Genomic DNA, 24,423 nt, shown 5'->3' on the forward strand with positions numbered 1-24,423 from the left:
CTGGCAGACGATGGAGGGAAGCGAGCGGGGCTTCCCTGCCCAGCAGCAGCCCCTCTCGGTCCCTGCCGTCCCCGGGACGTCGCTGCCTGCCTGCTGCCTTCCCGCCCAGAGGGGACGGCAGAGCCAGGCCTCCTTCGGTGCCCGGGCACCTGGCAGACCAGGCCGCCACTCAGGGCAGGGGAACTGGGGAGGGGCAGCGGGAGAAGAGGCTGCGCCTGGGGAGCAGCGGGGGCAGAGGCAGGGAAGGAGGAAAGGGCTCGCCCTGAAAAGCAGCCAGCGACAGGCGCGCTCCCCACCAACACGAGACCTCGGCCGAGACCTGGAAGTGAAAGCCCGTTTTTATTGACTGATTAAAAGAGTGGTATCCTCAAACACCCTCGAGGTCTCCCCAGTTCTTCAGTGAGGGCCTTGCACGCTTGAGGCTGAGGAAGGTGGCTCTTCCCCAGCTCTATATTGCAGGGAGCTGAGAAAAGAGCCCTCCCCTCACACCGCGCAAGGCAGACTCCAGCTGTGCCAGAGAACCCGGCTCCCTGTGAGCCCCCGGGGATGTCCAGCCACCTCCAGCTGTGGGTCGGTAGCCTTCGGAAGGCTTTGAGCTGGTGGACACTTCCCCGCCTCTGCCGGAGCCATGGGGAGGGAAGGGCAGGGCCTGCCCCTTGCACAGCCCCAGGGCTCTCTGCAGGGCCGTGGTGGCTTGCAGGGGCACGATGCCGGGTGTCCCCCGCGGCGGGATGGGCCCTGCACCGGGGGCAGTGACCGCCGGAGCCGTGAGCGGAGGTGGGACTGTGCTGGCAGGGGGGGCAGGTGCTGGGGCTGCTCGCTGACATCCTGGGGTGCTGGCATGTCCCCAGCTGCCCCATACCAGGTCCCTGCTTCTCCCTTGGTTCTTAACGTCCCTCCAAGGAGCCTTTCCGCAGCGCTCACAGGGTCTGGCGATGCAGCCCCAGCTCTTGCTCCCCTTCCCCTGGGGCCTGGGGCTTGGCTCCCACAGGAGGTCACCCACCATGGCCCTGGTGGGCAAAGGGCTCTGAGCCCCCCAGGTTGGGTGCCCTGCAGTAGCCAGGTGGGCATCTCTATCAGCCCCGGGGAGGGACGCACAGCCTTGGGATCGGCACCATCCTCCAGCCCCCATTTCTCTGGGGCTGAAGCCATGAACGGGACCCACAGAGGAGGAATGCAAAAGAGGAGGCCCAGCAGCGGGAGCAGCAGGGAGGAGATGTCCCCCGAAGCTGCCAAGAGGCTGCAGGGAGGAGAAGGCATGGGGCCAGGGAAGGTCATGGCGTGGGGCTGGGGATGTGGGGAAGGCTCCCATGCTTCATGCTCCCAGCAGCTTCTTGACCATGTAGCCTGGCATGCTGTAGAGGAAGAGGGCAATCATGATGAGGAGCAACAGGGCCAGCACAATCTTGATGATGAGCCACTTGTAGCGTGTGCAGATGAGGTATTTGATGGACTTGAGTGGGTTCAGGAACCATATGAAGGACGTGTCCGGGCGGCTGCGGGGGAAGAAAATGCCCATCATTAGTGCCATGGCCATAGAGAAGGGATGCGTGGCTGGCAGTGCAACAATGGACATGGTGGGCAAAGGGAGGTGCAGGATCCCCTTCCTTGGATAAGCCTGCACAGACTGAAAGAGCCCAACCAGGAGGATCAGGACAAGGGGAGACAGCATGACGTGTAAGATGGAGTAATGCCGGTTCATGAGGGAGTGTGAAGATTCCCACTGAAGCTGGAATGTGATGGTGAGGACAGGAGGGGAGGAGGAGGAAGGCCAAGGAAAGGGGATGGAGCCATGAAGAGAGGCAGAGGATAAATGGAGTAAGGAAAAGCAGTGGGGCAGTGAATAGCAGGCAATGGGGGAACCAATAGAGATGGCTCTACCCATAACCCTCATTCCTACATCCCCCAGTGTGACCCCTCCTCGCCTCCCTGTGCCTGGCTCCCTCCCTGGGGACCACCACAACATATTCCAGAAGCCCAGGTGCCTGCTGGGGAGAGGGGTTTCCTACTTACTTGGGTTTCTCCAGCGGATCAGGCTCATTGCGAGCCAGCCCAGCGGGGGATTTCTCTGCCTCCTCTGCTGTCAGAAGGTGCAGTTCAGCCTCGACCTTCCCCTGCAGGAGGAGAGAGTTGTGCTGAGACCCAGGCAATGCTCCCCACCTCAGCCCCCCAGGACATAGTGACGGAGGGGACCTGAGGGAACAGAGGCAAGGGCTGGGGGGTGGAGGGTGTCTGCAAAGAGTGCAGTGCCCAGGATGCAAAACCCCTTCCTTTTCCCCATCCTTACGGTGATCTCCAGCTCATCATTCTCATCTCTGGCCACGAACGGCCACCAGCCCTTCACCCGCTTCTGCTTGAAGATGGAGACCATGGGCAGCTCTGCCTCATTCGTCACCATCTCCAGGCTGCACTGTTTCGATGTCTTGGCTCCCCGGGGAAAGCGGTTCAGGTCCAGCTCGATGGCCCCTGGCAGGAGAAAGGGAAGCACAGATGTTGGCACCCCCAAAGAGCTGAGTCCTTGGCTGGAGGTGGGCTAGGCCAGCATCTCCTGCCCTGGAGAGCAACTCTGAACTAGGTCTGGGAACTAAAAAGCTGACATCTCTGCTACAGGAGCAGCCTTTGAACAGCAGCAGTGGAGACAAGGACTCTCATCCTACCTACTCTTACGAGCAGCGTCTAAAGGGGTTTGAGGACATTGTGGGCTTGAGGAGCAGAGCTGCCCTTCCAGGTTCTGTTCCTGTACAGGTTTTGTCTCACCCCACGCTGCTCCCCACTTGTCCGGCCATGCTGGCTGCCCCATTGCCCCAGCGCAGCGGACCCCCAGCTTACCGAGGAAGTCGTCGGCCGAGAAGTGGTCAGCATCCCACACCTGCAGGGTGAGGCGAGCTGGGATCTTGTACTCGGTCTCATCCCAGGAGAACATGGACTCCTTCTTGGAGATGACGATCTTCTCCTCCGCCATCAGGTAGTCAAAGGGGAAGATGTAGCGCCAGTTGAAGTTGCCTTCACCAGTGAGTGAGTGGTAATGGACATCCGTGTCTTGCTTGTCCTCCTGCTGACCCTTCAGCCACCTGCAGGGCCCGGAGGGATGAGAGGGGTGGCACATGGTACAGGAGGGAGGAGAGGGCAGAGGACCATCCTGTGCATGCAGCCAGGACGTCTCCAGGCCAGCAAAGCATGCACATCTATCTGAGCCCATCAGAGGTATTTAGGGCCTGTTGCATGCTCTGCTTAAGGATGGGGTTGTCGTTGCTGACCCAGTCTCCAGCAAAGGGACCCAAAATGCCCACCTCACATAGGCACTGTGGGCACTGTGTCACTGGAGACAGCAGGGTCCCAGTCATGCCACCATGGGAGATGGGGTGGCCATGCCGACCTTGCCATTGCATGTGCATGTGCCCCTAATGTTTTTTGGCTCCATTAAGCAGGATTCCCAGAGCAAAAGGGAAACAGAGGATGGTCCATACCAGGAAGTCTGGGCCCTGGGGGAACACAGCTTTGTTGCAAAGGCTGTGACTGCCCCTCAGCCCCTTTCTCTGATGAGCCAAGGCACCCCTGTTCCCCAGGTGCTCTCAGGTTTTTGGGTGTCTGTTTGCCCTAAGGGGCTGCAGCCAGCAGGGACATGAGTCCATGCTCAGGCACCCAATGCAGGGTTGTTCTTTTGGCCTCTGAGCGTGCCGATGCCCTGCTCTGCCCTGCAAAACACAAAGGTCAAGTGATTTCCCTCCTACACAGATGGGGAAGGGCTGGAGCATATCAGGTTCAGAACCATTGCAGAAAGGCTGCTGGGCTGATAGGACCTGAGCCACTAAACAGGCCCAGTTTTCTGAGGTGCAAGCAGAGGAGACCTGGCCTGAGCTGGCGAGGCTGCAGAGGAAGCACTGAGCAGTTTAACAGACTGGTGGGAAATCACAGCATAGTCAGCCACCAGCCTGAAATGCCATTGCATTGATCTGAGGTGCTGTAAAGAATCAGGCTATGAGCAGGTGTGGGTTCCCTCATCTCTGTATGGGCAAGATTTGGAAGGGACTTTCCCCTACTGCTGGCTGAGAGTGAAGCAGAGATGTCTGCCCAGAGAGGTGGGGGAGTCACCGTTCCTGGGGATATTTAAAAGATGTGTAGACGTGGCACTTCAGGGCATGGTTTAGGTGATGTGGCAGTGTTGGGTTGGTGGTTGGACTTGATGATCCTAGAGGTCTTTTCCAACCTTAATGATTCTATGATTCTCTGTGAACTAACCACAAGTTGGATCCAGATGCTGGAACTGGAGGTTGCAGGGTTGAAATGCCAAGTGGGGGCATCAAGATAACCCCAAAAAGGGGAAGAGGGGCAGACGGGACCAGGCAGCAAGGCCATGGCCATTACCCCCTGACAAAGATGTCAGACATCTTCTCTTCTGTCAGGAAAGCATTGTCTTCCCAAAGCACCTCATCGGTGTTCCAAGTAACAACCCGCAGCTCAAAGCCGGGCGGCCAGGCCAGGTGCACGCAGTGGGGTGTGCAGCCGAGAGCGAGGGATGGAGGGGCAACAAACAGCACGAAGACAATGGCAGCATTGGTGTTATCTGACCCTGCACCGCAGTCCACGTCGTACCCACCCCCGGATCCAAAACCACCGCGGGGACCCCAGTGAGCCCTAGCACCCCCCAGGGAGAAACAGGGGAGGCGATGCTGGCATGCCATGATGTACTTACCCCCTGACAAAAATGTCACTGGATTTCTCACCAGTGAAGTAGTCATCGTCCTCCAGGATGACCTCGTCTGTGTTCCACACTATCACTCTAAGCTCATACCTGGCAGGAGGAAGGGAGACAAGGACGTGAGGCACGGGGGCAGGTGGAGGGGCAGGAAGGAACGGGGTGATGCTGCCAGAAACCAGGCACTAAGACCACAGGGAACTGCTCACAGGGACCTTATCTGAGGGATCATGAGGGCAAGAAGAGGAGGGGGATCTCCACGTGAGCTCAGATCAGCCCAGGCAGGGTAAGCAAAGCAGCAAGGGGAGCTTTACCTCCCTGTGCATTGAACCTCTGCAAAGCCCAAGCCAAATGCTCACAGGGACAGCCCAGGCTTGGTCTTTGGTAGATTTGTGGCTAAAATGGGCTCTGCAAAGCAATCTGAGTCCAGCTTTCTTCCTGGTTTGCTCCCCTTACTCAGCAGGGTTGTCACCCCCTAGAAATGGGGGGGATTTGCTGGTGCCTTCAGGAGTGAGTCCTGCTCCCATGTCCAGGGCAGCCTGCTGGGCATCACAGTCCTTCTTAGGACTCCAGCAGGTGCAGAGGCTCCGAGACATTCCCAGCACTGCCTTTTGTGTGCAGCAACTCAGCGTTTCCCAGCCATGTTTGGCTTGGTTGGGAATTTTGGCGATAGAGAAAGCAGCTGCGGTGGGAGTGGGTGGAGGAAGAGCAGAAGCCAGAGTCCTCGCTGGGCACAGCTGTGACATGGAAAGGCTGGGGGAAGGCTGGGGGACGGCGGCAGAGAAAAGCAGCTGTGCGGCCACAAGCCCAACGCATCGCTAGAAGTAGCAGGGAATCCTACAGGTGAGGGGAAGGGGATTTACAGCTTCCTTAACCCACCTCCTCTGGTATCTCCCTCTGGCAATGCCCTGGCTGAGCCCAGCTGTGGGACTGGTCCCTCCCAGGTCCCTCCTGTCTTCTCCCAAGCGTGGGAGCTTGTCCCCTGCCATGCCTCTCCAGCACCTACAGCTAATGTTGGGTGGTGTCCGGTGCTCCCAGCAAAGAGAGAGATGGATTAAACCCCTAGGATGAGAACCAGGCATACACCTTGCTTGAAACAAGCTATCTACCTGCAAACCCTCTCTTTCAGCCCATCAATAGGAACATCTCAGCTCCAGCTCACGGGACACTGCTGAGCATGGCTGTCCTGGGCTGCTTTTCCAGTCCGTGCTGGTGTCTGGACCTTGCCCTTGGCCTCAGCTTTCCTGCGGCCACCTGCCCTGCTGTTCAGACCCCATCTGCAGCCCACTGGGACCAAGGGATGTTCTCTCCATCCAAGGCATCATCAGCTAGGCACAGGAGTGCAAGAGACTCCCTCCTGGATGCCCAGTGCCGTCCCTGTATCCTGGCCCTGGGGGTGGGAAAAGGAGCCTGAGGACACGGTCTAGCAGGGTAAGGCAGGGCTAGGAGCAATGCTGAGGGAAGAAATGTCTTTCTTCTCTCTAAATAAGCTGGAAGAGGGTAGGGTGAGGAGTCTTCATCACACTGCCTGTTGCCTGCTCTGTCTTGCTTGGATTGGCCAACTCGGTCCCAGTAATGTCCCCTGCCCTCGGCTCTGGCCACACTGGGCAACCCTCACCTCCTGGAAAGGACCCATGAAGGCTGCCCAGGGATGCCTTGCCCTGGGCTAACCCTGCCCCTGCCTGGGAGGGGTCAGGGCTGGGCACGCTGGTCTGCTGGGGACTGGGTAACTAATTTCCTAGTCTTCACAGATGAGAGAGATCGGGAGCTGCAGGGGATGGAACAGGCAGGACACCACCCTTCAGTAGCAGCTTTGGGAGGGGAAAGACATCACTTGATGCCTCCACTCTTGGGATCTCTGGAAATGCACGCATGGTTGGGGTACCCGGGCAGAGAGATGGGCTGGCCATGGAGGAGCAGCAGGAGAGGGGAGAAGCAGGGTTCCATCCCCAGCCTTGGGTCTTTCCTGGGGTTTTTTGGCTGGGAGGTTCCTTACTTCTTTGGTTTCCTGGGGGAAATATCAGTGGCGGGGCCGGGCGCAGGCATGTCCATGGGGAACATGTCCACCCACATCTCCAGGCGACCCTGCAAGGTTGGAGAGATGCAGTCAGCTCCCCTTGTCCCTCCTTGCAGCCCCTCACCTGGCAGCATTCCCCCCAGCTCCTCTTGCCCTTCAACATCAGTCTGGCCATGCCAGATGTGGGACCCAGGCCTGCAGCACTGAACCCTGCCAGATATAGGGCGAGGCAGGGCTCCCGCATGTCATGAGTCCTTTTTCACCCTTGGCAGAAGGATGTCTCCTGGCATGGTGTGGTGCCGAGGTGCACAGTTATTGGGGAGCTAGGGGGCCAAGGGACTTGGGGGTATGACATGGATGCAGGCCGGAGCATGAGAGGCACTGAAAATTTAGTCTGCTAGGGTCAACGGGTGACTGTTAAGGGCTGCTGATGCCCAAGGGCCACTCTTTGCAGGATGCCTCCCCTGCCTCTGCTCCCCATGACAAGGTGGGTTATGGCTGCTCTGCCCAGCTAACATCTCTGCTCCCTGCTTGGAGGCTCTGCAGGTCCCACTTTGGCTGTGGGACTTTGAGGACCTGCTCGATGCCTGGCTTGTCAGGGTTCAGCAGCGGACGCGTCTCCACGTGCTCAGGAACCAGCTTGCAGCCTGCCCGTGGGATGTCCTCCCAGTGGCGCAGCACAGTCAGGGCCAGGTGTTCATCCGTCTGCTTCTTCTGACCTGCGTGGGCAAGGGAAGGGCTGAGCTTGGAGAAATGGGCAGAGAGACACCAGGGACAGCAAAAACCCCTGTCCCTCTACCCCTACCTCCAAGGGCGGAGAACTGCCTACTAGCTACTGCTCTCCATTTCCTTGTGTACAATTTGTCCTTCAGTCAACATTTCCTAACCCCTCTCCTCCTCTCTCTAACCCTAGTCATTTATGGAAGGTCCAGATTCCCTGCCAGTCTGAATTCTCCCAGGCTGAACAAGCTCTACATCCATTGGCCATGTTCCCCTCCTCTTCTGCACCCCTCCTGGCCTGCTTTCATCTTTCTTGGGCAAATGTGAGTGTGTTTGGAAAAAACCATTGTTTGGGGATGCAGTGACATGGAGAATGGCTTCCTAAACCCTGGAAAGGCCAGGGTGGGCTGTCTGCATTGCTTTTTTGGGCATCCACTGCCAGGAGAAAGTTTTCAAAGGAGCTTTGGTGATGCTATGCTATGGATGTCCATGAGTGATTCTGAAAGCAACCCACTGGCCTGGGTGGTCTATAAAACTCTAACTGGTCACATACTGGAAGGTCCATTTAAGGTGGTGGATGGAGAGTGATTGCAGCTCTGGGGTGATGGGGCCACTACCTCTGTCTGCAGTCCTGGATGATAAGGGAATACCCCAGAACCCTGCTCCCCATCACAACCTTCATCCCATGGGACAGGTACCATTTTCATCCTCAATCTCCGTGGGGCCGGTGAAGACCCTGTTGGCAACTTTCACTCTTCCTCCTGGCCCAAAGTGCGGCCCATCCACCTTGCCCTCTTTGCACAGCTTGGACAGGATTTGGGAGGGCTTCATGGGGTCACGCCAGGTGTTGTAACCATGTCTGTAAATAGGAGGGCAAGGTCAGCGAGGTGGTAGCAAGATTTGGAGGAAAAAGCGATTTTGTTCCCCTCTGCCAGCAAAACAAATGCTACTGCCATGAAGGACCCAGGATTCACAGGGAAAGGATCTGAGGCAGCAAATGTGAAACTTCAGAGTAGACTAGGTCGCTCTGTGCCCCTGCTCTACACTTTGCTAACACCCTTCCACCCCAGCCCCTTTCTCTGTGCTGACTCAGACCTGAAATTTCCAGCACACCCCACTTGACTCCTGATGCTCAGCATTGCTCCTTTGCTCCTGCTGCTATCTCAGCTCTGGCCTCACCCCTTTATCCAGTCCCACCAGTGCCCCTCTGTCCTTTCCTCCCTGCCCTGGGCTCCTTACAACCCGCTCCACTGCTGCCCTGCTGTGCTGGTCACAAAACCTGTCTTAAGAGTGAGCGTAGAGCACAGACTCCTCCATTAGCAGGCAATAAAGGAGGGAGATTCCTCCAGGAGATCTAGGTTTGGTGTGGAAGATGAGAGAGGCATGGGTCCAGGCAGAAGGTTGGGCAGAGAAAGCTTTGCTCGTACATGGAGTAAGTCTGCGACACCCCACAAGTAGCTCGGTGCTTGCTGTAGTAGCGGTTCTCCAGATCAATCTTGGTCTCTCCAATGAGGTCGTCAGTCCCCACCAAGTCCCAGTCGTACACCGCCACCGTCAGCATGGACTCCATGGGGAAGGTGGCCTCGATGTCAAAGGATCTAGGCCAGGGGAAAGAGAAAAGCTGTTGAAGGGTTTGGCTGCTACTCAAGACAGACACGTGGATGAGGTGGGTCTGCTCTGGTCTGTGGATGGTGTTTAATTTGCATCTACCACTGCAGGACGTTTGAGGTAGGGGTTTTAACTAAACCTCTGCACAGGCTGTTCCAGATCCAGCAGCCCCAGACAGTAGGTGGCACAGGGTCGTTGCTTGACCTGAATGTCAATAGTCCTGAAACTAAGTCTGCGTGTCACTGGAGATCCAGGCCATACTCTCACTGGAATTCAGATCTAATGATTCCTAAAGTAGGTACTTAATCTTGATCAGATATGGACATCTCTTAAACACCCTTTACTATATTGACCGTAGCACTGGCAAAGGACAGATGGCCGAAATAAGGATGCCTACACTGCTTGCAAGGAAAGTTCTGTGTGATGAGTCCTGCCTTTTGAGCCCAAGCAGCAGCTGTGGAATTGCTAGGGTGCAGGTCTGAGGGCTGGCAAGCTTGGCTCAGGCTTAGCTCACCCTTTCCAGGTGCAGACAGGTAACAGGGCTGGGGCAACTCACTTTCCAAAGACAGGGTTCAGCTGCTTGGAGATGTAGTTCTCCTTGTCTTTGATGTCCGTCTTCCCCAGCTTGATGGCAATATAGGGATCAGCTTTCCCATTGATGTCAGCTGGGTGAAGGTCCGTGGCCTGTAGAGAACAGATGTGATACATCAGTGTCATCCCCAGTAGTGAAGAACTCAGGGATGGCCCCATTCTCCATCCCTGAGACCAGCTGGCCTCGCCTGGCCATAGGCATGTGGTTAAGCTCTTTGGGCCTCCTAAATAGAGTGAATTGGTTTAAACTGGGGATAAGTCCAGCCTTGTGTTAACCCCTGTCCCTGTTTGGGGTAGGGTTGGGGCTGGCCGTGTCCCCTCAAAGAGACATAACCGGTCTCCTTTAGCTTCTCTTTTATCAGTGGAAAGAAACAGACTCCTCTAAAGAAAGACCCAGAGCAACAACCTGACCAAGAGGTCAGCATGACTTTCCCCTCCCCCTCTTGTTGTCTCCACTCACTACCTGAGGGCCAAGGGCTTCTGGCTTCTCCCCAAGAAGGGGGTGAGCAGCCCCAAACTCTCTGGTCCCAACCTCCATCATGGCACACAACAGCAGATGCCTGTGCCAGGACGCATCCAGCCACTCCTGGTTGGTGGTGGTGCTGACCAGGCTGGTGTCTACCATTGCTGCCTCAGCCTGTTGGTGATGGATGGGGGACTCCTTATCCCTTTGGGCAATAGGATGCAGCACTAGGTGGAGAATTAGGCTAGCGGGAAACGCAAAGTAGGTTGCATTTGTAAAACACCAGGATAAGGAGGTGACAGAGAGCAACCCCGGGGCTTCTGGTAGGACTGAGCTCCTTCTCAAGTGCCTGGCTTCAGTACCGCACTCACATGCTTGGGGACACACAGATGACTAGTTTAGGGGTCAGGAAAGGAATTTTCTGGAACATACTCCACACAAACAAAGGTGTGTTACGCTCAGCACGTGCTCAAGGAGGTGCCATGCCCTCCAACCAGGTCTACTGGACCCTGCCAGCTCCCATTTGGCTCTGCACGTGCTTCACTGAGATGTCATGGCTATGTAAGGACCTAGCACCTCACAGTCCAGGCTGATCCAAATCATTCATCTTGAGTTAAGCGCTAGGACAGACACACCGATCCACCCTACCTATGAGAAGAAAGGTCTCTGGATCTGGCAGGAGCTTGGTTCTGGGGTGCTCCCAGTGCTTGGAGCACACAGCTACAGAGACAACATTCATGTCCCCATCAATGAGTTGCTTCAGTCCTCATGCTGCATCCTTGGCCCTGATGCACTGAGCGCTAAAAACCAACATCCCTACAGCTTTGGGACCAACTCCTTGGTGCGCACCATGGAAGGGAGCGCAGGATCACGCCTTGCCACACCACGTGCTTATACTCACCCGCACAATATAGACTCGGACCAGCACATTGATGGGGTCGTTGCTGGGGATCCCCTGGAACATGCCAAAGCTGGGGTCGTATCCTGCCTCCTTGGCGATATCATCAGAGAGCGGCACTTTGTAGACGCACATGGAGCCCTAGTGTGAGGGAGGGCACAGCCCGATGAGAGTCCTGCCGCCCAGGCGCTCAGGGTAAGCAGACCCATTCTAAACCACCCTTCCTGAGGACCCAGTCAATATCCTTGTTTCGAGCCATGCGCTGTAGCAGACAGGCCAGATCTGGAAAATTCCTCCACCGCACAAGAACCTCTTCAGAGGCTGCAACCAGGAGCAGAAAAAATGGACAAAGGGGAGGAAGCCTGCAGAGCAATCAGGCCAGCAAGGTGCTGCTGGACAGGGATTTCCAAGAGTAAAACTGGCAGGAGGACAGAAGGAATGGGAATAAAAGGGTTGACAAGGGATGGGCTGGAAAATCTGGGAACGACCACATGAAACACTCCTAATTTCTGTGCTCCCCAAGCATCTGATCCTAGGTAAGGTGGGGAACTGCCTGCTCATCTCTGCTAAGCAAACGAAGGGCAAAGCTGGCATCTTCAGGCATCATCTGGCCAGGATTGTACCCTCAAAAAGGTTCTTTTTCAAGAATCTTACAGCTGACAGATGTGCTCCTACATTGCCTGGGGGCTGGCGATGGCGCAACATGACGGTCAGCCTAGGTGACTGCTAGTGGTGAAAAATGGTTCGGAGGGATAGGCTAGGTCATGACTTATTTCCACAGTGGGCAAGAACGAAAATCTGCTTTTCCCTTGGCCTTCTGTAAGAATCATCAAGGATCTGTTTGCCTGCAGATCACCACCTCTGTGGATGCGTTCTTTGAAGCCCTCTGATTTCTGGGGCTATCCTTGGAGGCTTTCTCTCCCTGCAAGGTCTCTGAAAAGTTTGTCAGGCATTGGAACAGGCTGCCCAGGGAGGTGGTGGAGTCTCCATCCCTGGAGGTGTTTAAAAGAAGGGTAGATGTGGTGCTTGAGGATATGGTTGAGTGGTGGGCTTGGCAGTGACAGGTTAGCGGTTGGACTTGATGATCTGAAGGGTCTTTTCCAACCTTAACAATTCTATGATTCTATGATTCTAAGGTGTTGCAGCTGGGTCAATGCAAATTGGTTTCTGTTGCATCCAACCCCTTCCTGCTAAACCAGCTTCAGCAGAGAAACCTGTTGGCAAGGGCTTCCCAAGCTGGACCTGCCCTGGCCCCACTCAGCAACCAAACTCACTTTGAACCTCCCCACGATCCGCTCCTCTTCGGTTGCATTGTCGTCGTTGTCCCCAATCTTCCCACGGAGCAGGTTGAAGGTGTGCAGCCAGTCCTCAAAGTTATCAAACTCTGTTTCCAGCTCTTTATTGAAGACCTGAGATGACAGAAAGTTAAAGGAGGGGAATTAGATAAAAAGAAAAAAAGGTGAGGAAAAGATATGGTGACTACTTGAGTCAACTCAGAGGGAACATGGACACCTCAGCTCCCAGTGCTGAATTCTCTAGGAAGGGAAAGGATCCCAAACTCAAGGTCATTGGATTGCACAAGCACTTCCCCGGACTGATAACCTCCAGGAGGGAAGCTCAGCTGAACGGGCAAGGTGGCTGTCCCCTCTCTGTGCAAGACCCAGCTTCAAACCCCTTCTGAACCCCGGAATCACAGACGCCATTAATCCTAATAAACACCACGGGCCAGCACATTGAACCAGAGCCCATCCCTGCCCTGAGGCCTGGCTGGGCCAGCCATGGCCAAGCTGGAAAACTTTCTTCTCCAGCCAGGGCACATCGGAGCTGCCCCAATGTTGATCCTATCCCAGGGCAACCCCTTTTCTGTAAAGCTTGTTACCTCTGACTCCTTCAGACTATGGAGAGAGCCTGGCAGTCCTAAGGCACACCTCACCTAGGGTTAGATAACCCTCGGATAGTCAGGGTGCCTCATGCAGGGTTGATCCATCCCGCCCTAATCTCCAGATGGCTGGGACTGCCATCCCACCAGACCTCCAGCCTGCCGCTGAAGTCTTCTCCTCCCCTGCCGACACACACACCTTCAGTTCGTCGATCTTCTGCTTGTTCTTCTTCTCAGGAAGCTCAGGAGCTGACTGTTGCTTCTTTTTCTTATCGTCTTTGGGTGCCTTGGACTTCTCCTTGTTCTTCGCCTGACCCTTGGACCCTTTAATGGGAGAGTTTTAATTCTCAGCCCGAGGGGAAGCAGTGGGGAGGGAGGAGATGGAAATGAGGGTGAGGAGGGGTGGAGGAGAGAGGGAGGGGGGACTTGATCAAAGTCCTTCAAACAGGAAGAACATGAAAGCTGACAGCTGCTACTGCCTGCAACCCTCATCCCAGCCCTCTCCTGTCTTTTCTTGACTCTGGCCACTGCTGCCGGGGTCACAGCATCGCCAGGAGCCCAGAGGTCTCTGTGCAGGCAGCTCCCGAAGCTGACTTGAGCAGAAGTCATTTGGAGGACTACAAAACGAACTGAGAGAGCTAGGCTCTGGCTGGCTTCAACAGCAGTGAGAAGACCTCAGCCTGCCCACAGCATCTCCTTTTCTTGCTTCTGCTGGATGCCTTTCCTGGACAATAAAACCTCAGCCTGGGTATCGCAGAGGGGACAGTGCTTGATGCTCAGCACCAGAGCACAAGCTGTTGCCCTCAAAGAGGTGTTGCCCAGGACCAGCTGCAATGACAGGTCGTTAGGGTCTCTGTTCAGAGCAACCACCAGCCAGGGACATCAACTACATGGGAACAGGCTGCCTGGAAAGGCACGTTTGAGGAACTCTTCTCCCATCCCTCTACACTCCCCATCCCTCCCTGCCTCTGCCAGCTTCCACATCTGCTGGGCAATGCAGATGGGGACAGACGGCCACAAGGACACAGTGTGGAAGAGGAAAGGAGGACGGAAGGGGAGTGCCAAGGGGAGATGGACTCATCCCAGAAGACAAAGAAACCCAGGGGGGACACAACACAGCCCCCAGAAGCGCTGCCATGACAGCAAGCCCATGAAGAAGCTGCTCAGAGTTGTCTCCAAGCTCAGCAAGACCCGGCGTCATCTTTCTTGTCATATGAAGACCAGTCTTCCAAAAGAAACCGGGCTCTGTATTTTTCTCAGTTAATGGATTTTTGCATCGCCTGGGCATGACAGCAACCCGTTGTCGTGGGGACATGGGACGTACGGAGAGCATGAGTGGGACTAGCAAGGAGCCCCAGGCTGCAAATGGACAAAGTCACCCTTGACCGCCATGTCCCATCTCGCCAGCACTCTTGGCCCACATCATTTGCGGTACAAAATTCATCTCACCCAACTTTAGACATCTGCAACACCCCATCTGAGCTACAGGCCCCCTGACTTCCTTCAGGGAAAAACACATTTAGGGCACAATTCACCTGATTGTTACAGAGTATTGAAAATAGGTCAGAGAATTTGCCGTAAAACTGTGGATTTTTCTTCACTGCCTGTGCTAGAACAGCAGACAAGGAGGCCTCTACATGCAGGTAAAAACCCTCAGATTAGATGAATCCCAGACCTTTTGTCTGGCTGAATCTTCCTTTGGAGCAAAACAAAAGAAAAGCTTTTAAAGCCTCCTGCAAAACGAGGATGGAAAACCCCATGAGGGTGGTCTAGAAGTATCTATTACTTGGCGTGCTTACAGACTTCAAGCACACAGTCCTACAGCTGACACATCTGCACGGCCAAAGCGATGAGACTTTTCATGACATACTAACTTGTCACTGCACAAAAATGTCCTTGGGCAATAACAGGGATCCTGGTCTGCATTGCCCGTGGCCTTCCTCCCAGCACAGATGGGTTGGTGGCTGCCACACTACCACACTCTGGTTTGGGTTCACCTGGCATTAGCGTGTCAGCCCAACACAGCCCACACCGGGCTTGCATTCATAAACGCTGATCCTGCACGGAGATATACAGCACCCCGTGAGCCTCTGGTTTGGCAGAAAAGCAACGTCGTGCTCCAAAACGGGTGTTCAAGCACCAAAAGGAGCCCTGGTCCTATCTTTCCCTGCTGTGCTCCCTCTCTCGCCCACAACCTGCTTACCCTCTGCAATCTCCATGTCTTCCTTCTCTTCTGCTTCTGCTGCGGCTGCTTCCTGCTGCCGGAGCTGCTGGGGGAGAAAAGAAGCGAACAGGGAATGGGCGCTTGTGCCGAGGTCTCTGTGCTCACTGGAAGTGCCTAACTCAGGGTCACAGCTCGCTCTTCCCACCTGAGCCGTGAGCGAGGTTCTGGCAGTGCTGGAGAAATCCAAGTCGCTCAGTGCAGCCTTGAGCACTGATGGCGTTAAATACCTGTGCCTGAACACAAACCAGCCCACCCAGCGTGCACTCAAGGAGGAGGAATCCTGCTCAGCTCTGCCAGATTAAAAAAAAAGCCTTGCCAACAGTCGGGCAAGGTTAACAAGGAAAAGACTTCAGCCCCAAGCCTTTGGAAGTAGCTGGAAATAGGTGAGACCTCGCAGGCAGGAAACAATGTTTTCCTCTTTCCTTCTGCAGACACCCCTCCTCTGCTGTGCACCTACCTCCTTCATAGTCTCAATTGAAGCAAAATACTTGGACCACCAGTCCAGCATGCTCTCGTCTGGCTCCTCCTCTTCTACTTCTTCTCCTCCTCCTCCTCCTCCTTTCTTCTTCTTTTTCTTTTTCTCCTTCTCTTCCTCAGACTGCAGGAACAAGGGAAGCAAAGACAGAGGATAAGAGGGATCAGATGAAAGCGAAATGTCTCCTGAAGTGCAAAGGTGGTGGGTGAAGTGCCCGAGAGGGCAGAGCCCTCCTGGCTGGGTGGCCTCATTAGCACTTTCCCCCTTTTGCAGACACAGAGCAGCAAAGCAAGATGCCCAAGGCTCCACAGAGACGGTGTCAGAGTCCCAAGACATCCCCTCCTGCCATCATCCCTTTCATCCATGCCTTTCCCACGCTACAGCACCTGCATCTTGCATGGTAGGAATCCTCCCTCTGCCCAGCAAAGTACCCTGGGTCCACTCAGTGGTGCAGTAAAGCCTTTTGCAGCTGGTATCTGGTGGTGGGAATAGCCAGCACCTCTCCCACAGGGTGCTGCCTGCCCCGCTCCTCCTGGCACAGCTGGGCTGAGAAGGGCTGGCCCAGAAGAGCTTCCCAGCCTGCAGGAACCAGGCCCCTGCCGTATCTATTGATGAGACAACGCTGTCTCTGCCTGGGGATGAAGGGGGGCTGGCAGCCGCCTATCTAGGTGCTGGTGAGGGTGCATGGTCCACTTAAAATGGCACAGAAGGGTGGGATATGAAGTGGAGGGTTGGGAGCAGGGATGCGGAGCAGATTCATCACTTACCACATCCACCTTCACCACTGCATCGGAGTTCTGCCGCCCAGGGTGGAAGGGAACAGGGAGAGGGAGAGCAGGTTAGCAGGCAGCCTCAGCCGAGTACAAACACACGCTGGCACACACGTGCACTAGAAGTCACTCAGAGCCCCGAGGATGAAGGAACCAAAGGCCTTGAATGAAGAGCCCTGACTGGGAAAGCTCTGCGTGCAGCGGAGACGTCTGCCGGACACACACCCCAAACCCATCTCTGCGTGGGAGATGCCTCTCTGGCACTCTGCTAAGGGATAACCACGGTCCCTGACAGCGAGGGATTGGGTCTGGAAAGACACTTTGGCCTTCAGCGTGGATAACACCTCTCTGCTCTCTTGGAGCTTTTCTTGCCTACCTGGGAAGGCCTGCAAGCTACTGGGGTAGGCTTCAAGGAGCAGGTGGGTGCTGCAGACATACCCACGTGCACATATCCTGCAGCTCCTGGTGCACGAAGCTATGTGAGCTGTACATGATACAGCTTCTTGCACACACAGGAGGAACCCTACGTGTAAGAGCACCAGGGACCTCGTGGGGTGTACGTATCCGTATTTATCTGTACACGTGTTCTTGTGAGGCTTTGCATGTGCCGTCGCCTTTCTGTCAACGCCCACGTGTGAGGGGCCATGCATACCTGGAGCCCACAGCACGCCTGTGGGCACACGTATGCATGCGTGCTGCTTGTCTCGGGGCGGGTTGTGTGTGCACGTTGCTGCACAGAGCCCCCTGCAAACGGCAATCTATTTCTTTTTGTGGAGGAAGCTGTGGAGTGAGTATGAGGAGGAGCTGAAATCCCTGTTCTGGGCAAGAAAATGGGCCAGCACAACAGGTCTAAAGAGCTTTGGCTGCCTCAGCGTGACTGTGTGTCTGGCTCAGCTCTATGCCACGCGCGTCTGCTGTGTCCTGTGCGGCTCACACTTGCCGTACAGTGGTTGTGCAGCGACACCGCGCTGACCACCCATCCAGACTGCTGAAGAGGTATTTCGAAGAGCTGAACAGGTATTACAAATAGCTGACGTAGCCACCTGACTGTCTCAAAACTATGGCAAAAAGGAAAAAAGTATCGGGGAGATCTGTGTGAGCGGCTGCTGGCAGGGACTGGGCAGTGCTTTGAAAGGGCAGGATTGCCGCAGCTGTGCGGATGGGGCATTTCTGATGGGTTGCTTGTGTCTGCCTTGGTCACAGACAGGCACAGGGTTGTGCTCGGGCGTGCTCATTCCCATCCGACTGTTTTTGAAGGAAGACATAAAGCTGTCTAATCCGCGTAGCCCAGGACAGTCCTTTCCCGGGCAGCCAGCACCAGCTAATTTCAGCCAGGACAGAAAGAGGCCAATTTGTGAGACCAACGATGACCCAAGGCCCTTCATTCAAGACATCAGCCCAACCCCATGTTCCGCAGCACAAGGTGGCCTCTCTTTGGGTGGAATCCCTCAGAGATTGGCAATTCAGCGAGGAAGGAGGTGCTAAAGTGGTGCTGGCATACGGATACTCACAGCTTCCAGCTTCACCATTGTCTCCATCTTCCTGATGGGAACCTCAGGTTCCATATTGACAACGATCTCCCCTGTGGGGCGAGAGCGATAGGCCCTGTTGGCCACTGCCAGATAGCCGTTGAGGTGTTTAGCTGGACAGAGGACAGAGAAAGAGAAAGAACAAGAGAGAAGGATAGTGTAGAGGTGAAACAGAAAGCTCAGGTGAGATCCTACAGGATTCATGGAGGAGTGATGTGAGACTGCCTTGTTCAGGGATGAAGAGGGGTGGAAATGAACACAGGCCCTTACAGCATGATTAAAAACCCCTTCCATAGCAAAGGAAAGCAGATGGTGAGAAAGGGTTAGTTTTTTTCGCCTGCACCAGCATCCAGAAGAGAAGCAGCAGAGAAGATGCCCTGAAAGTATCAGCTGGTATGGTACAACCACAGGTCCAGACCTCTGGCTGCAACCAGGGGTGGCCCTCAGCAATCCCCCCCCTCCCAGGACTTTCTGTCTCTGCCCAGCCAAGAGTGCCTCTGCTTCCACCAAGGACTGGGAGGAGATGAGCAATTCCTGTGGCTCGCCAAGACCTTGGCTGCCGTGCTGGGCGCAGGGAAAGCGGGTTTGTGATGGTTTTTATTGTGGGTGTTGACAGATGGGGCGGTGGTTGGGATTGAGAGGGTGGCCTCAGTCTGTAGCTTTCTGGTCTTTATTCAAATAATAGCAGCAGCAGGCACAGAGCATGGCAAATTCACCTCCCAGTCACGAGGAACATTTGGGGAGCATAGAGATATGAAGCTGCAGAGATGTTAGAGGCGAACCAGCCTTTCTTGTCTTGCAGGTATCAGGGGAGCATGCAGTTATCTCAGCGAGACCCACAGATCAAAAAATCAAAGGGTAGTCATGCCCTCACACCCTGTGCCTTCTCACCACCTTGACCCAAACCCTGAATCACTGCTTGCTTAACCAACAAGAAGGCAATATCCCATAGTCCTCACAACCCTCTACCCATCTCTTCTCCATGCGCAATACTCCACGGATGACCCATACTGGCCAGGTCCTCACAACCCACGCCTGGTACCTGTCATATTCCAGTGCTGGGCTTTCTTGTCTGGTGGGCGGTAGATGAACTTTCTGAGGGAGCTGACAGCGTGGGACCCCACCAGCGTGTAACGTCCGAAAGCCCGGCAATCCACCACCCGGATGTTGAGGGGTGGGTGGAGCAGCTCATTCTCTGGGAGGTCCTGGGAAGCAAAGGTGTGCTGGTTATCAAGGGTTGGGTGGGGGTTGTGGGATGTCTACTTTGGTGGTTGGAAAGGCCAGTAGGGACTAAACCAGGGATCATGCTGGACAAAGAGGTCTGGAGCAGCTTCAGCATGGCTTGGGAGCCCTCAGAGAAAGGCCATCGCCAAGTGGGATGGAGTTTGTGTTCTCCATTGCCATGGGGAAACTGAAGCAAGGGGCAAGAAGACATGGGTTGGGCTCCAGAAAATGTGGGTTTCAACTGGGGGCTCAGGGGGAAGAAGAAACACTCACCACTTCGAACCACTTGACCAAAGTGCTGAAGTTGGGGTTTTTCTTGTAGTTCTGGATGAGGGCTGACTGGACCCCCTTCCCAGCACACTCAATGTCCACCCGGGGCCGGTCCACCTGGGCCAGGTTCACTCTCTTCAGATCCCTCAGCCCCCAAAACAGGATCTAGGGCAGGAGGAGGAGAAGGAAGAGCACAACTGTGAGAGGGACTGCCCCTGGCTGGAGCCAAAGGAGTTGGCTCTCCACATCCCCCAGGAGCTTTGCTGCATGGTGTCATCACCTGGGCAGGGGTGGGTCGCCAAGGTACCGTCTCCTCCTCCACATGGCTCAGGGTTGCAGCACAGTTTCTCCCCGACTCCCCACATAATCCACCCCACACCTGATCTGCAGCAGCCTAAGGTCTCCGACCTCCTGCCCTTGATACTCCCTTTTCTGCTTTTCTCCCTTTCTAGCCTTTTTCTGCCATGGGACCCCACAGAGCAGGACTGGAGCAGCTTTGTCCACCCACCCAAGCCACTCTTGATTCAGCTCTGGCATTGTTTTGTGAAAATGGTATCAGTATCACTGGGGAAACTTGCCTCTCTCTTCTTAGGGTAAATGCTGCCACCATCACCAAAAGTTCTCCATAACTGAGATTTTGCCACTTCCCCATTCCCATGGCTGTATTCACCGTGCACATCAGAGGAACACAATTTATTTAACCAGCTGCAGATGTGTGGAAGACCAGGAGCTAGGATCCTTTTAGACACCTGGAGGTCTGGTCAGCAGCATCTCACCTGAGCAGAGAAACCTACAACCATGGGTGAACTGGGCAATGAACGTCACTGACTGTATTGCCTGGATCACCACCAAGACAACCAAGGGAGAGGGGCCCTGATTGGATGCATCACCCTTTAGATATCTACAGGTACATGAGAGGCATTCTGCCCCTGGTGCCTGAGACTGGTGGGATGCAGCTCACCTGGCTGCTGCGGGTGGAGATATATTACAGGTGTATCTCTAATGTGCCCTGCGTTGCGTCTCAGCTCAAATGCCATTTATTGCTGGCTCTAGACTTGCTACTCTGCCCACATTTGAGACAGCAAGGGTTGATCCAGTTCCCTGTTCTTTTAGGGCTGCTGCAGCCTCACTCCCTGTGCGGCCAGTACAGACAGAGCCTTGCAGTGCAGACATCTGGTCCTGGTGCCCAGTGAGTCATCAGAGCCTCAGAGATCCCTCCTGGCCTTCAAACACCCATGGACAGGCTCTCTTGCCCCCCAAAATGCTGAACATGAAAATTTGGTGCTCCAAGGTGATTACCTCCACTCTGTATTTACTCAGCACTGGCCGAATCCCAAGTGGCACTGGCAGGATGGGGCCCCGGTCCATGTCTGTGGGCCCGTCGATCGGGGGCAGGTCTGTCTTGCCACCAGGGCCAATCTGGAAGAGATGCAGCATGGATCAGGATCAGTCCCTTTGAGCTAGCGCTCAGCTGCTGGGCAACAGGTTGCTTTGTCAGTCTCAGCTGTAACAGGGACAAGGTCTCACGCTTGGGGTCTGCGTTGTCTCGGGGGCTGCAGGAGCAGCAAGGGTTGCTGAGCCTCCAGCTGACCATGCAGGTGCTTTGGAAAAAGGCATACGTGGGAGCAGAAGGTGCTGGGCAGCGCTGCGCTTCCACGCAGGACAGAGCCAGCAGCAAAGCAAACTTCTCATCCCACCAGCGCACCCCAAACCCGGGGCTCTTCCTCTTCCTCCTGCAAGGAGTTGCATCTGCTTGGGCTGGGTGTGAAGACATGCAGAAATGGTCCAAGAGCTCAGCCCAGGAGCAGGTTTAAGGTCCTGTTTTCAACCCAGGGCATGAGGGAGATCAACTCCCCCATGTCAGCCAGTCCCTAAAGAAACCACCTTATGTCAGGGAAAGTTGGGGGGGGGGAAAAAAAGGCTTGGATGAGCACCCGCCCTTGCAGGCAAAGGAGATGGGGCAAGTGCCGTGGGGAGCGGGACACCAGGCTCAGCAGCAGCCTGCAAGGCTGTCCTGATCTCACCATCATCACAGGGCATCTAAGGACATTGCAGACAGACAGACAGACATGTAAAGTCTAGTCTCCTTTGAAATAAAGGGGACACCCAGAGGTGGAGGGAGCACGTAGTCCCCAAGGGTCCACCTCCCCTGGCTCTGCCTGCCCCCAGCATGCACAGATGCGAGGCCAGCCTTGGAACCCTGCCTCTGGCTGGCGCTCAGCTGCATTAGAGGTGTCGGTGGCAGGTCAGTCCTTGCACATCTGAACCCACCAGCACTGTGCTGAGTTTGCTGGGGCCTCTCTCTTTTCAGCTGGGACGTCTCCTGCACACCAGGAGTCTGCTGAGACACATCCATATAAATACAAGTGTCAGCATGTGGGAAAGGAAGCATGAAAGCAGGAGGTTTTGACTCTGCTACCCCCACAGACTGCGTGGCTAAAATTTCACTGTATTCTTGGGATGCTGCTGTGAATTCACACCCCTTTTTCCTGTGACCTTCAAATTGGCATCTCCGAGAACACCAGGACTCCCACTGGCATCTCCCATGTCCCAATGATGATGCAGAGTTTGGGCTAACCCAATACTTTCAGTGGGGTGTCCTGTCCAGCAGGGTGCCTGGGACCCACTGCACATCATCTCCACCAGCATCACTGGGTTAGCAGCTATGCTAAACTCTTCTGTCTTTTCTAGGGTGTATGAAATACCTGCTCCTTGTGGCACTTAAGATATATAAGCACGGGTTAAGCCCCACCCTCTTGCAAACCCCCACCCCATCCTTTCCCTCCCTCGGTCTGGGGAGGCTTTGGCCAGCTGGTACCTGGAGCAGCTCAAAGGCAGCCAGCAAGTCGCCTGCTGTGGAGTTGCCCCGGTAGATCTGGTAGTACTCCAGCTGCGGGGGGAAGCGCGGGGGGCAGTAGCGCTCATCCGACATCTTCACCACCGGTTTGGCAAAGGTGCGGCCCATGAAGTCAGCTTTGCCCTGGAAAGGCGAAGAGAACACCCAACATGAGGTCTCCCAACATGAGGTTTGCTCACCCAACATGAGGTCTTCCAAGTTAGCCCCACAGCTCTCCTCATCTTGGTCAGAATGGGACCGGCCCAGTGGCCTGGGACACCAAAGCTCAAGTGCCAGGTTTCACTCCTGGCTTCTTCCAATAAGGTGAAGGAGGTGGCTTAGGGCTGGGATAGCAAGGAGGCCAGGGCAGAGCAGTTTTTCTAAAGGGAAAGACTCAGGTAATGTCTCCTTGCCTCCAGGCCCACAAAAAGTCTTGCTTCACTCTCCAGAAATAAGGTATTGAGCTGAGTCTGACATCTAAGGAGCAGCAGAGGCTCCCAGTCCATGCCATGGGAGATGTGGGGGGACCATTTTCCACAGCTCAGGAGAAAAGCTGCATCCTCTGCACTGTCTGCCTCGCCTCCGACTCAGGAGTGATTGCAGCATGTAAATCACACGTTTTCCTTTGCTGGGATTCATCTTACCACTGTGTCCTGGTCATAGATCTCAATGACAATTATGGGAGGGTCATCCCGCATCTCATGAGCTTCTCCATACAGCTCCACGTTGTCGAAGACCAGCAGCTGGTCCCAGGTTGGGCAAAGGGTCTCATTGAGAACCTGGAAGAATGGGAGGGGGACTCACAACTCCAGCCAGGGGCTAATGCCCTGTGCAAGGGCAGCAGGCAGGGCGTTGCTCTCAGTTTTCCTGCACCAGGATATCAGCAGTGCCAGGGTGGGTGATGCTTTGAAAATATTTATGTTGGACATTGTGGACAAGGTAAAGGCTCCATTACTTTTAGAATAGTCACCCCAGGTTTCCTTTATAAGCAGTGGAAAGGAAGCAATGTTTTTACAGTGCAATTTGTCTCCTCCTAAGCTGTATGGCTAAAACAGATGAGCAGCACCGTGGCCCTAAGGGGTCCTTTTCTCTTCGCCCTTCACTGAGGGAATTGAGAGCGCTGCGATGCAGATGTGCACGCTACAGCTGCCTGCAGTCTACGGGGTATCGATGTCCTCCTTGGTTTGCAGCTGTTTATTGGACCAAAGGGGGAACGCAGCCGGTGCTATACAGAGCGTAGGGCTGATGGGGCAGGAGCTGGGACAGATCCACAACAGGATCTGAAGCATCTTCTGAACGGAGGGGGAATTAAAGGTCTGAGACGCTTTGCAGATCTTGACCCTTGCAGCTCACAGCGTTCACCCCTCACTCTGATGTTTCTATTTGCCCCGCTGAATTATCTACTTCTTTTTGTAAAACCAGGGTGAAACAGTGCCCTGCGATGGGGCAGCCATGGGGATGAGCTCTGGAGACTGAGCACAGCCCTGGCCTGCCTCGGCCATCTGTCAGGCTGCAGCTCCAGTGCCTGGCAGCGCTGGTGGGCTGCTGCACGTTTTTTTGGATCAGTGAGCCGTGGGGCAGCTCCCAAGGACGTTTTCAAGGAAAAAAACCCCAACAGCAGGCAAGCAGACACAAATTATTTCCAGTGTCCACTAGGATTGCTAAAGCTTGGCAGCCCTCAGCCTGGGAAGGGAAGACTCGAAAACCACTGCAACATACTCTGGTTTCTCCTAACCAGGCAGGTGAATCACAGCCACGGGGACACGGGGTATCTGTGTGCTGGTGTGGGGGGACATGTCGTGACGGTGCCACCGGGGAAGGTGACCCTAGAGACAGTCAAACCCCAGTGCTGTGGCTGCCTTCCTACCCCAGGACCCCACGGTCAACCTAATCCTTGATTCGCTAGCCATCACGAGACCTGTGGCAGAGGAGCAGGATGGAGAGCTGACGGGACATGCAACACCAGAGCCAGCCCTCCACGCCAGGGGATGGTGTTTACCTCGGTGCATTGGCTCTGGGAGATGAAGAAGACTCGTGCAAAGGGGTCCGAAAGGCCGCTGCTGTCAGCTGCAAATAAACTCCTAGCTTGGTACATGTGGGCTCGCAGCTGGAAAACCTGCTTCTCTGCAAGAGAGAGGGGGAGTGAGACAACTTGATAACGCCATGCTGGAGCCCAGCCGTGGGGCTCAGCCTGCAGCGTGAGGTCTCAGGACATGCTTTTGC

The 24,423-nt window shown here is 55.2% G+C and overlaps 1 protein-coding gene across 4 annotated transcripts in view; it reads right to left on the reverse strand.

Moving 5' to 3' along the window:
• Positions 1–320: 320 nt before the first annotated feature.
• The window catches only part of OTOF (otoferlin), a 93,951-nt gene continuing 69,848 nt past the window's right edge, over positions 321–24,423 (reverse strand). Inside the window, exons 22-44 of one of the 4 annotated variants that reach the window (XM_075086389.1) lie at positions 24,200–24,324; positions 22,845–22,979; positions 22,183–22,344; positions 20,664–20,783; positions 19,368–19,529; positions 18,913–19,075; positions 17,853–17,923; positions 16,339–16,368; positions 15,554–15,694; positions 15,076–15,142; positions 13,072–13,196; positions 12,268–12,402; positions 10,997–11,134; positions 9,598–9,725; positions 8,861–9,031; positions 8,132–8,292; positions 7,290–7,432; positions 6,693–6,781; positions 4,694–4,792; positions 2,830–3,071; positions 2,288–2,466; positions 2,014–2,114; positions 321–1,496 (exon numbers count right to left, since the gene is read on the reverse strand). In XM_075086389.1, the coding sequence (XP_074942490.1) occupies positions 1,316–1,496; positions 2,014–2,114; positions 2,288–2,466; positions 2,830–3,071; positions 4,694–4,792; positions 6,693–6,781; positions 7,290–7,432; positions 8,132–8,292; positions 8,861–9,031; positions 9,598–9,725; positions 10,997–11,134; positions 12,268–12,402; positions 13,072–13,196; positions 15,076–15,142; positions 15,554–15,694; positions 16,339–16,368; positions 17,853–17,923; positions 18,913–19,075; positions 19,368–19,529; positions 20,664–20,783; positions 22,183–22,344; positions 22,845–22,979; positions 24,200–24,324 (3,068 nt within the window). In that variant the 3' untranslated portion in view covers positions 321–1,315. Of the gene's footprint in view, positions 1,497–2,013; positions 2,115–2,287; positions 2,467–2,829; positions 3,072–4,693; positions 4,793–6,692; positions 6,782–7,289; positions 7,433–8,131; positions 8,293–8,860; positions 9,032–9,597; positions 9,726–10,996; positions 11,135–12,267; positions 12,403–13,071; positions 13,197–15,075; positions 15,143–15,553; positions 15,695–16,338; positions 16,369–17,852; positions 17,984–18,912; positions 19,076–19,367; positions 19,530–20,663; positions 20,784–22,182; positions 22,345–22,844; positions 22,980–24,199; positions 24,325–24,423 lie in introns of all 4 variants that reach the window. The other 3 variants (XM_075086387.1, XM_075086390.1, XM_075086388.1) reach the window with 3 other exon arrangements.

This window comes from Phalacrocorax aristotelis, chromosome 3, assembly GCF_949628215.1.
Source record: "Phalacrocorax aristotelis chromosome 3, bGulAri2.1, whole genome shotgun sequence".
Taxonomy (NCBI): domain Eukaryota; kingdom Metazoa; phylum Chordata; class Aves; order Suliformes; family Phalacrocoracidae; genus Phalacrocorax; species Phalacrocorax aristotelis.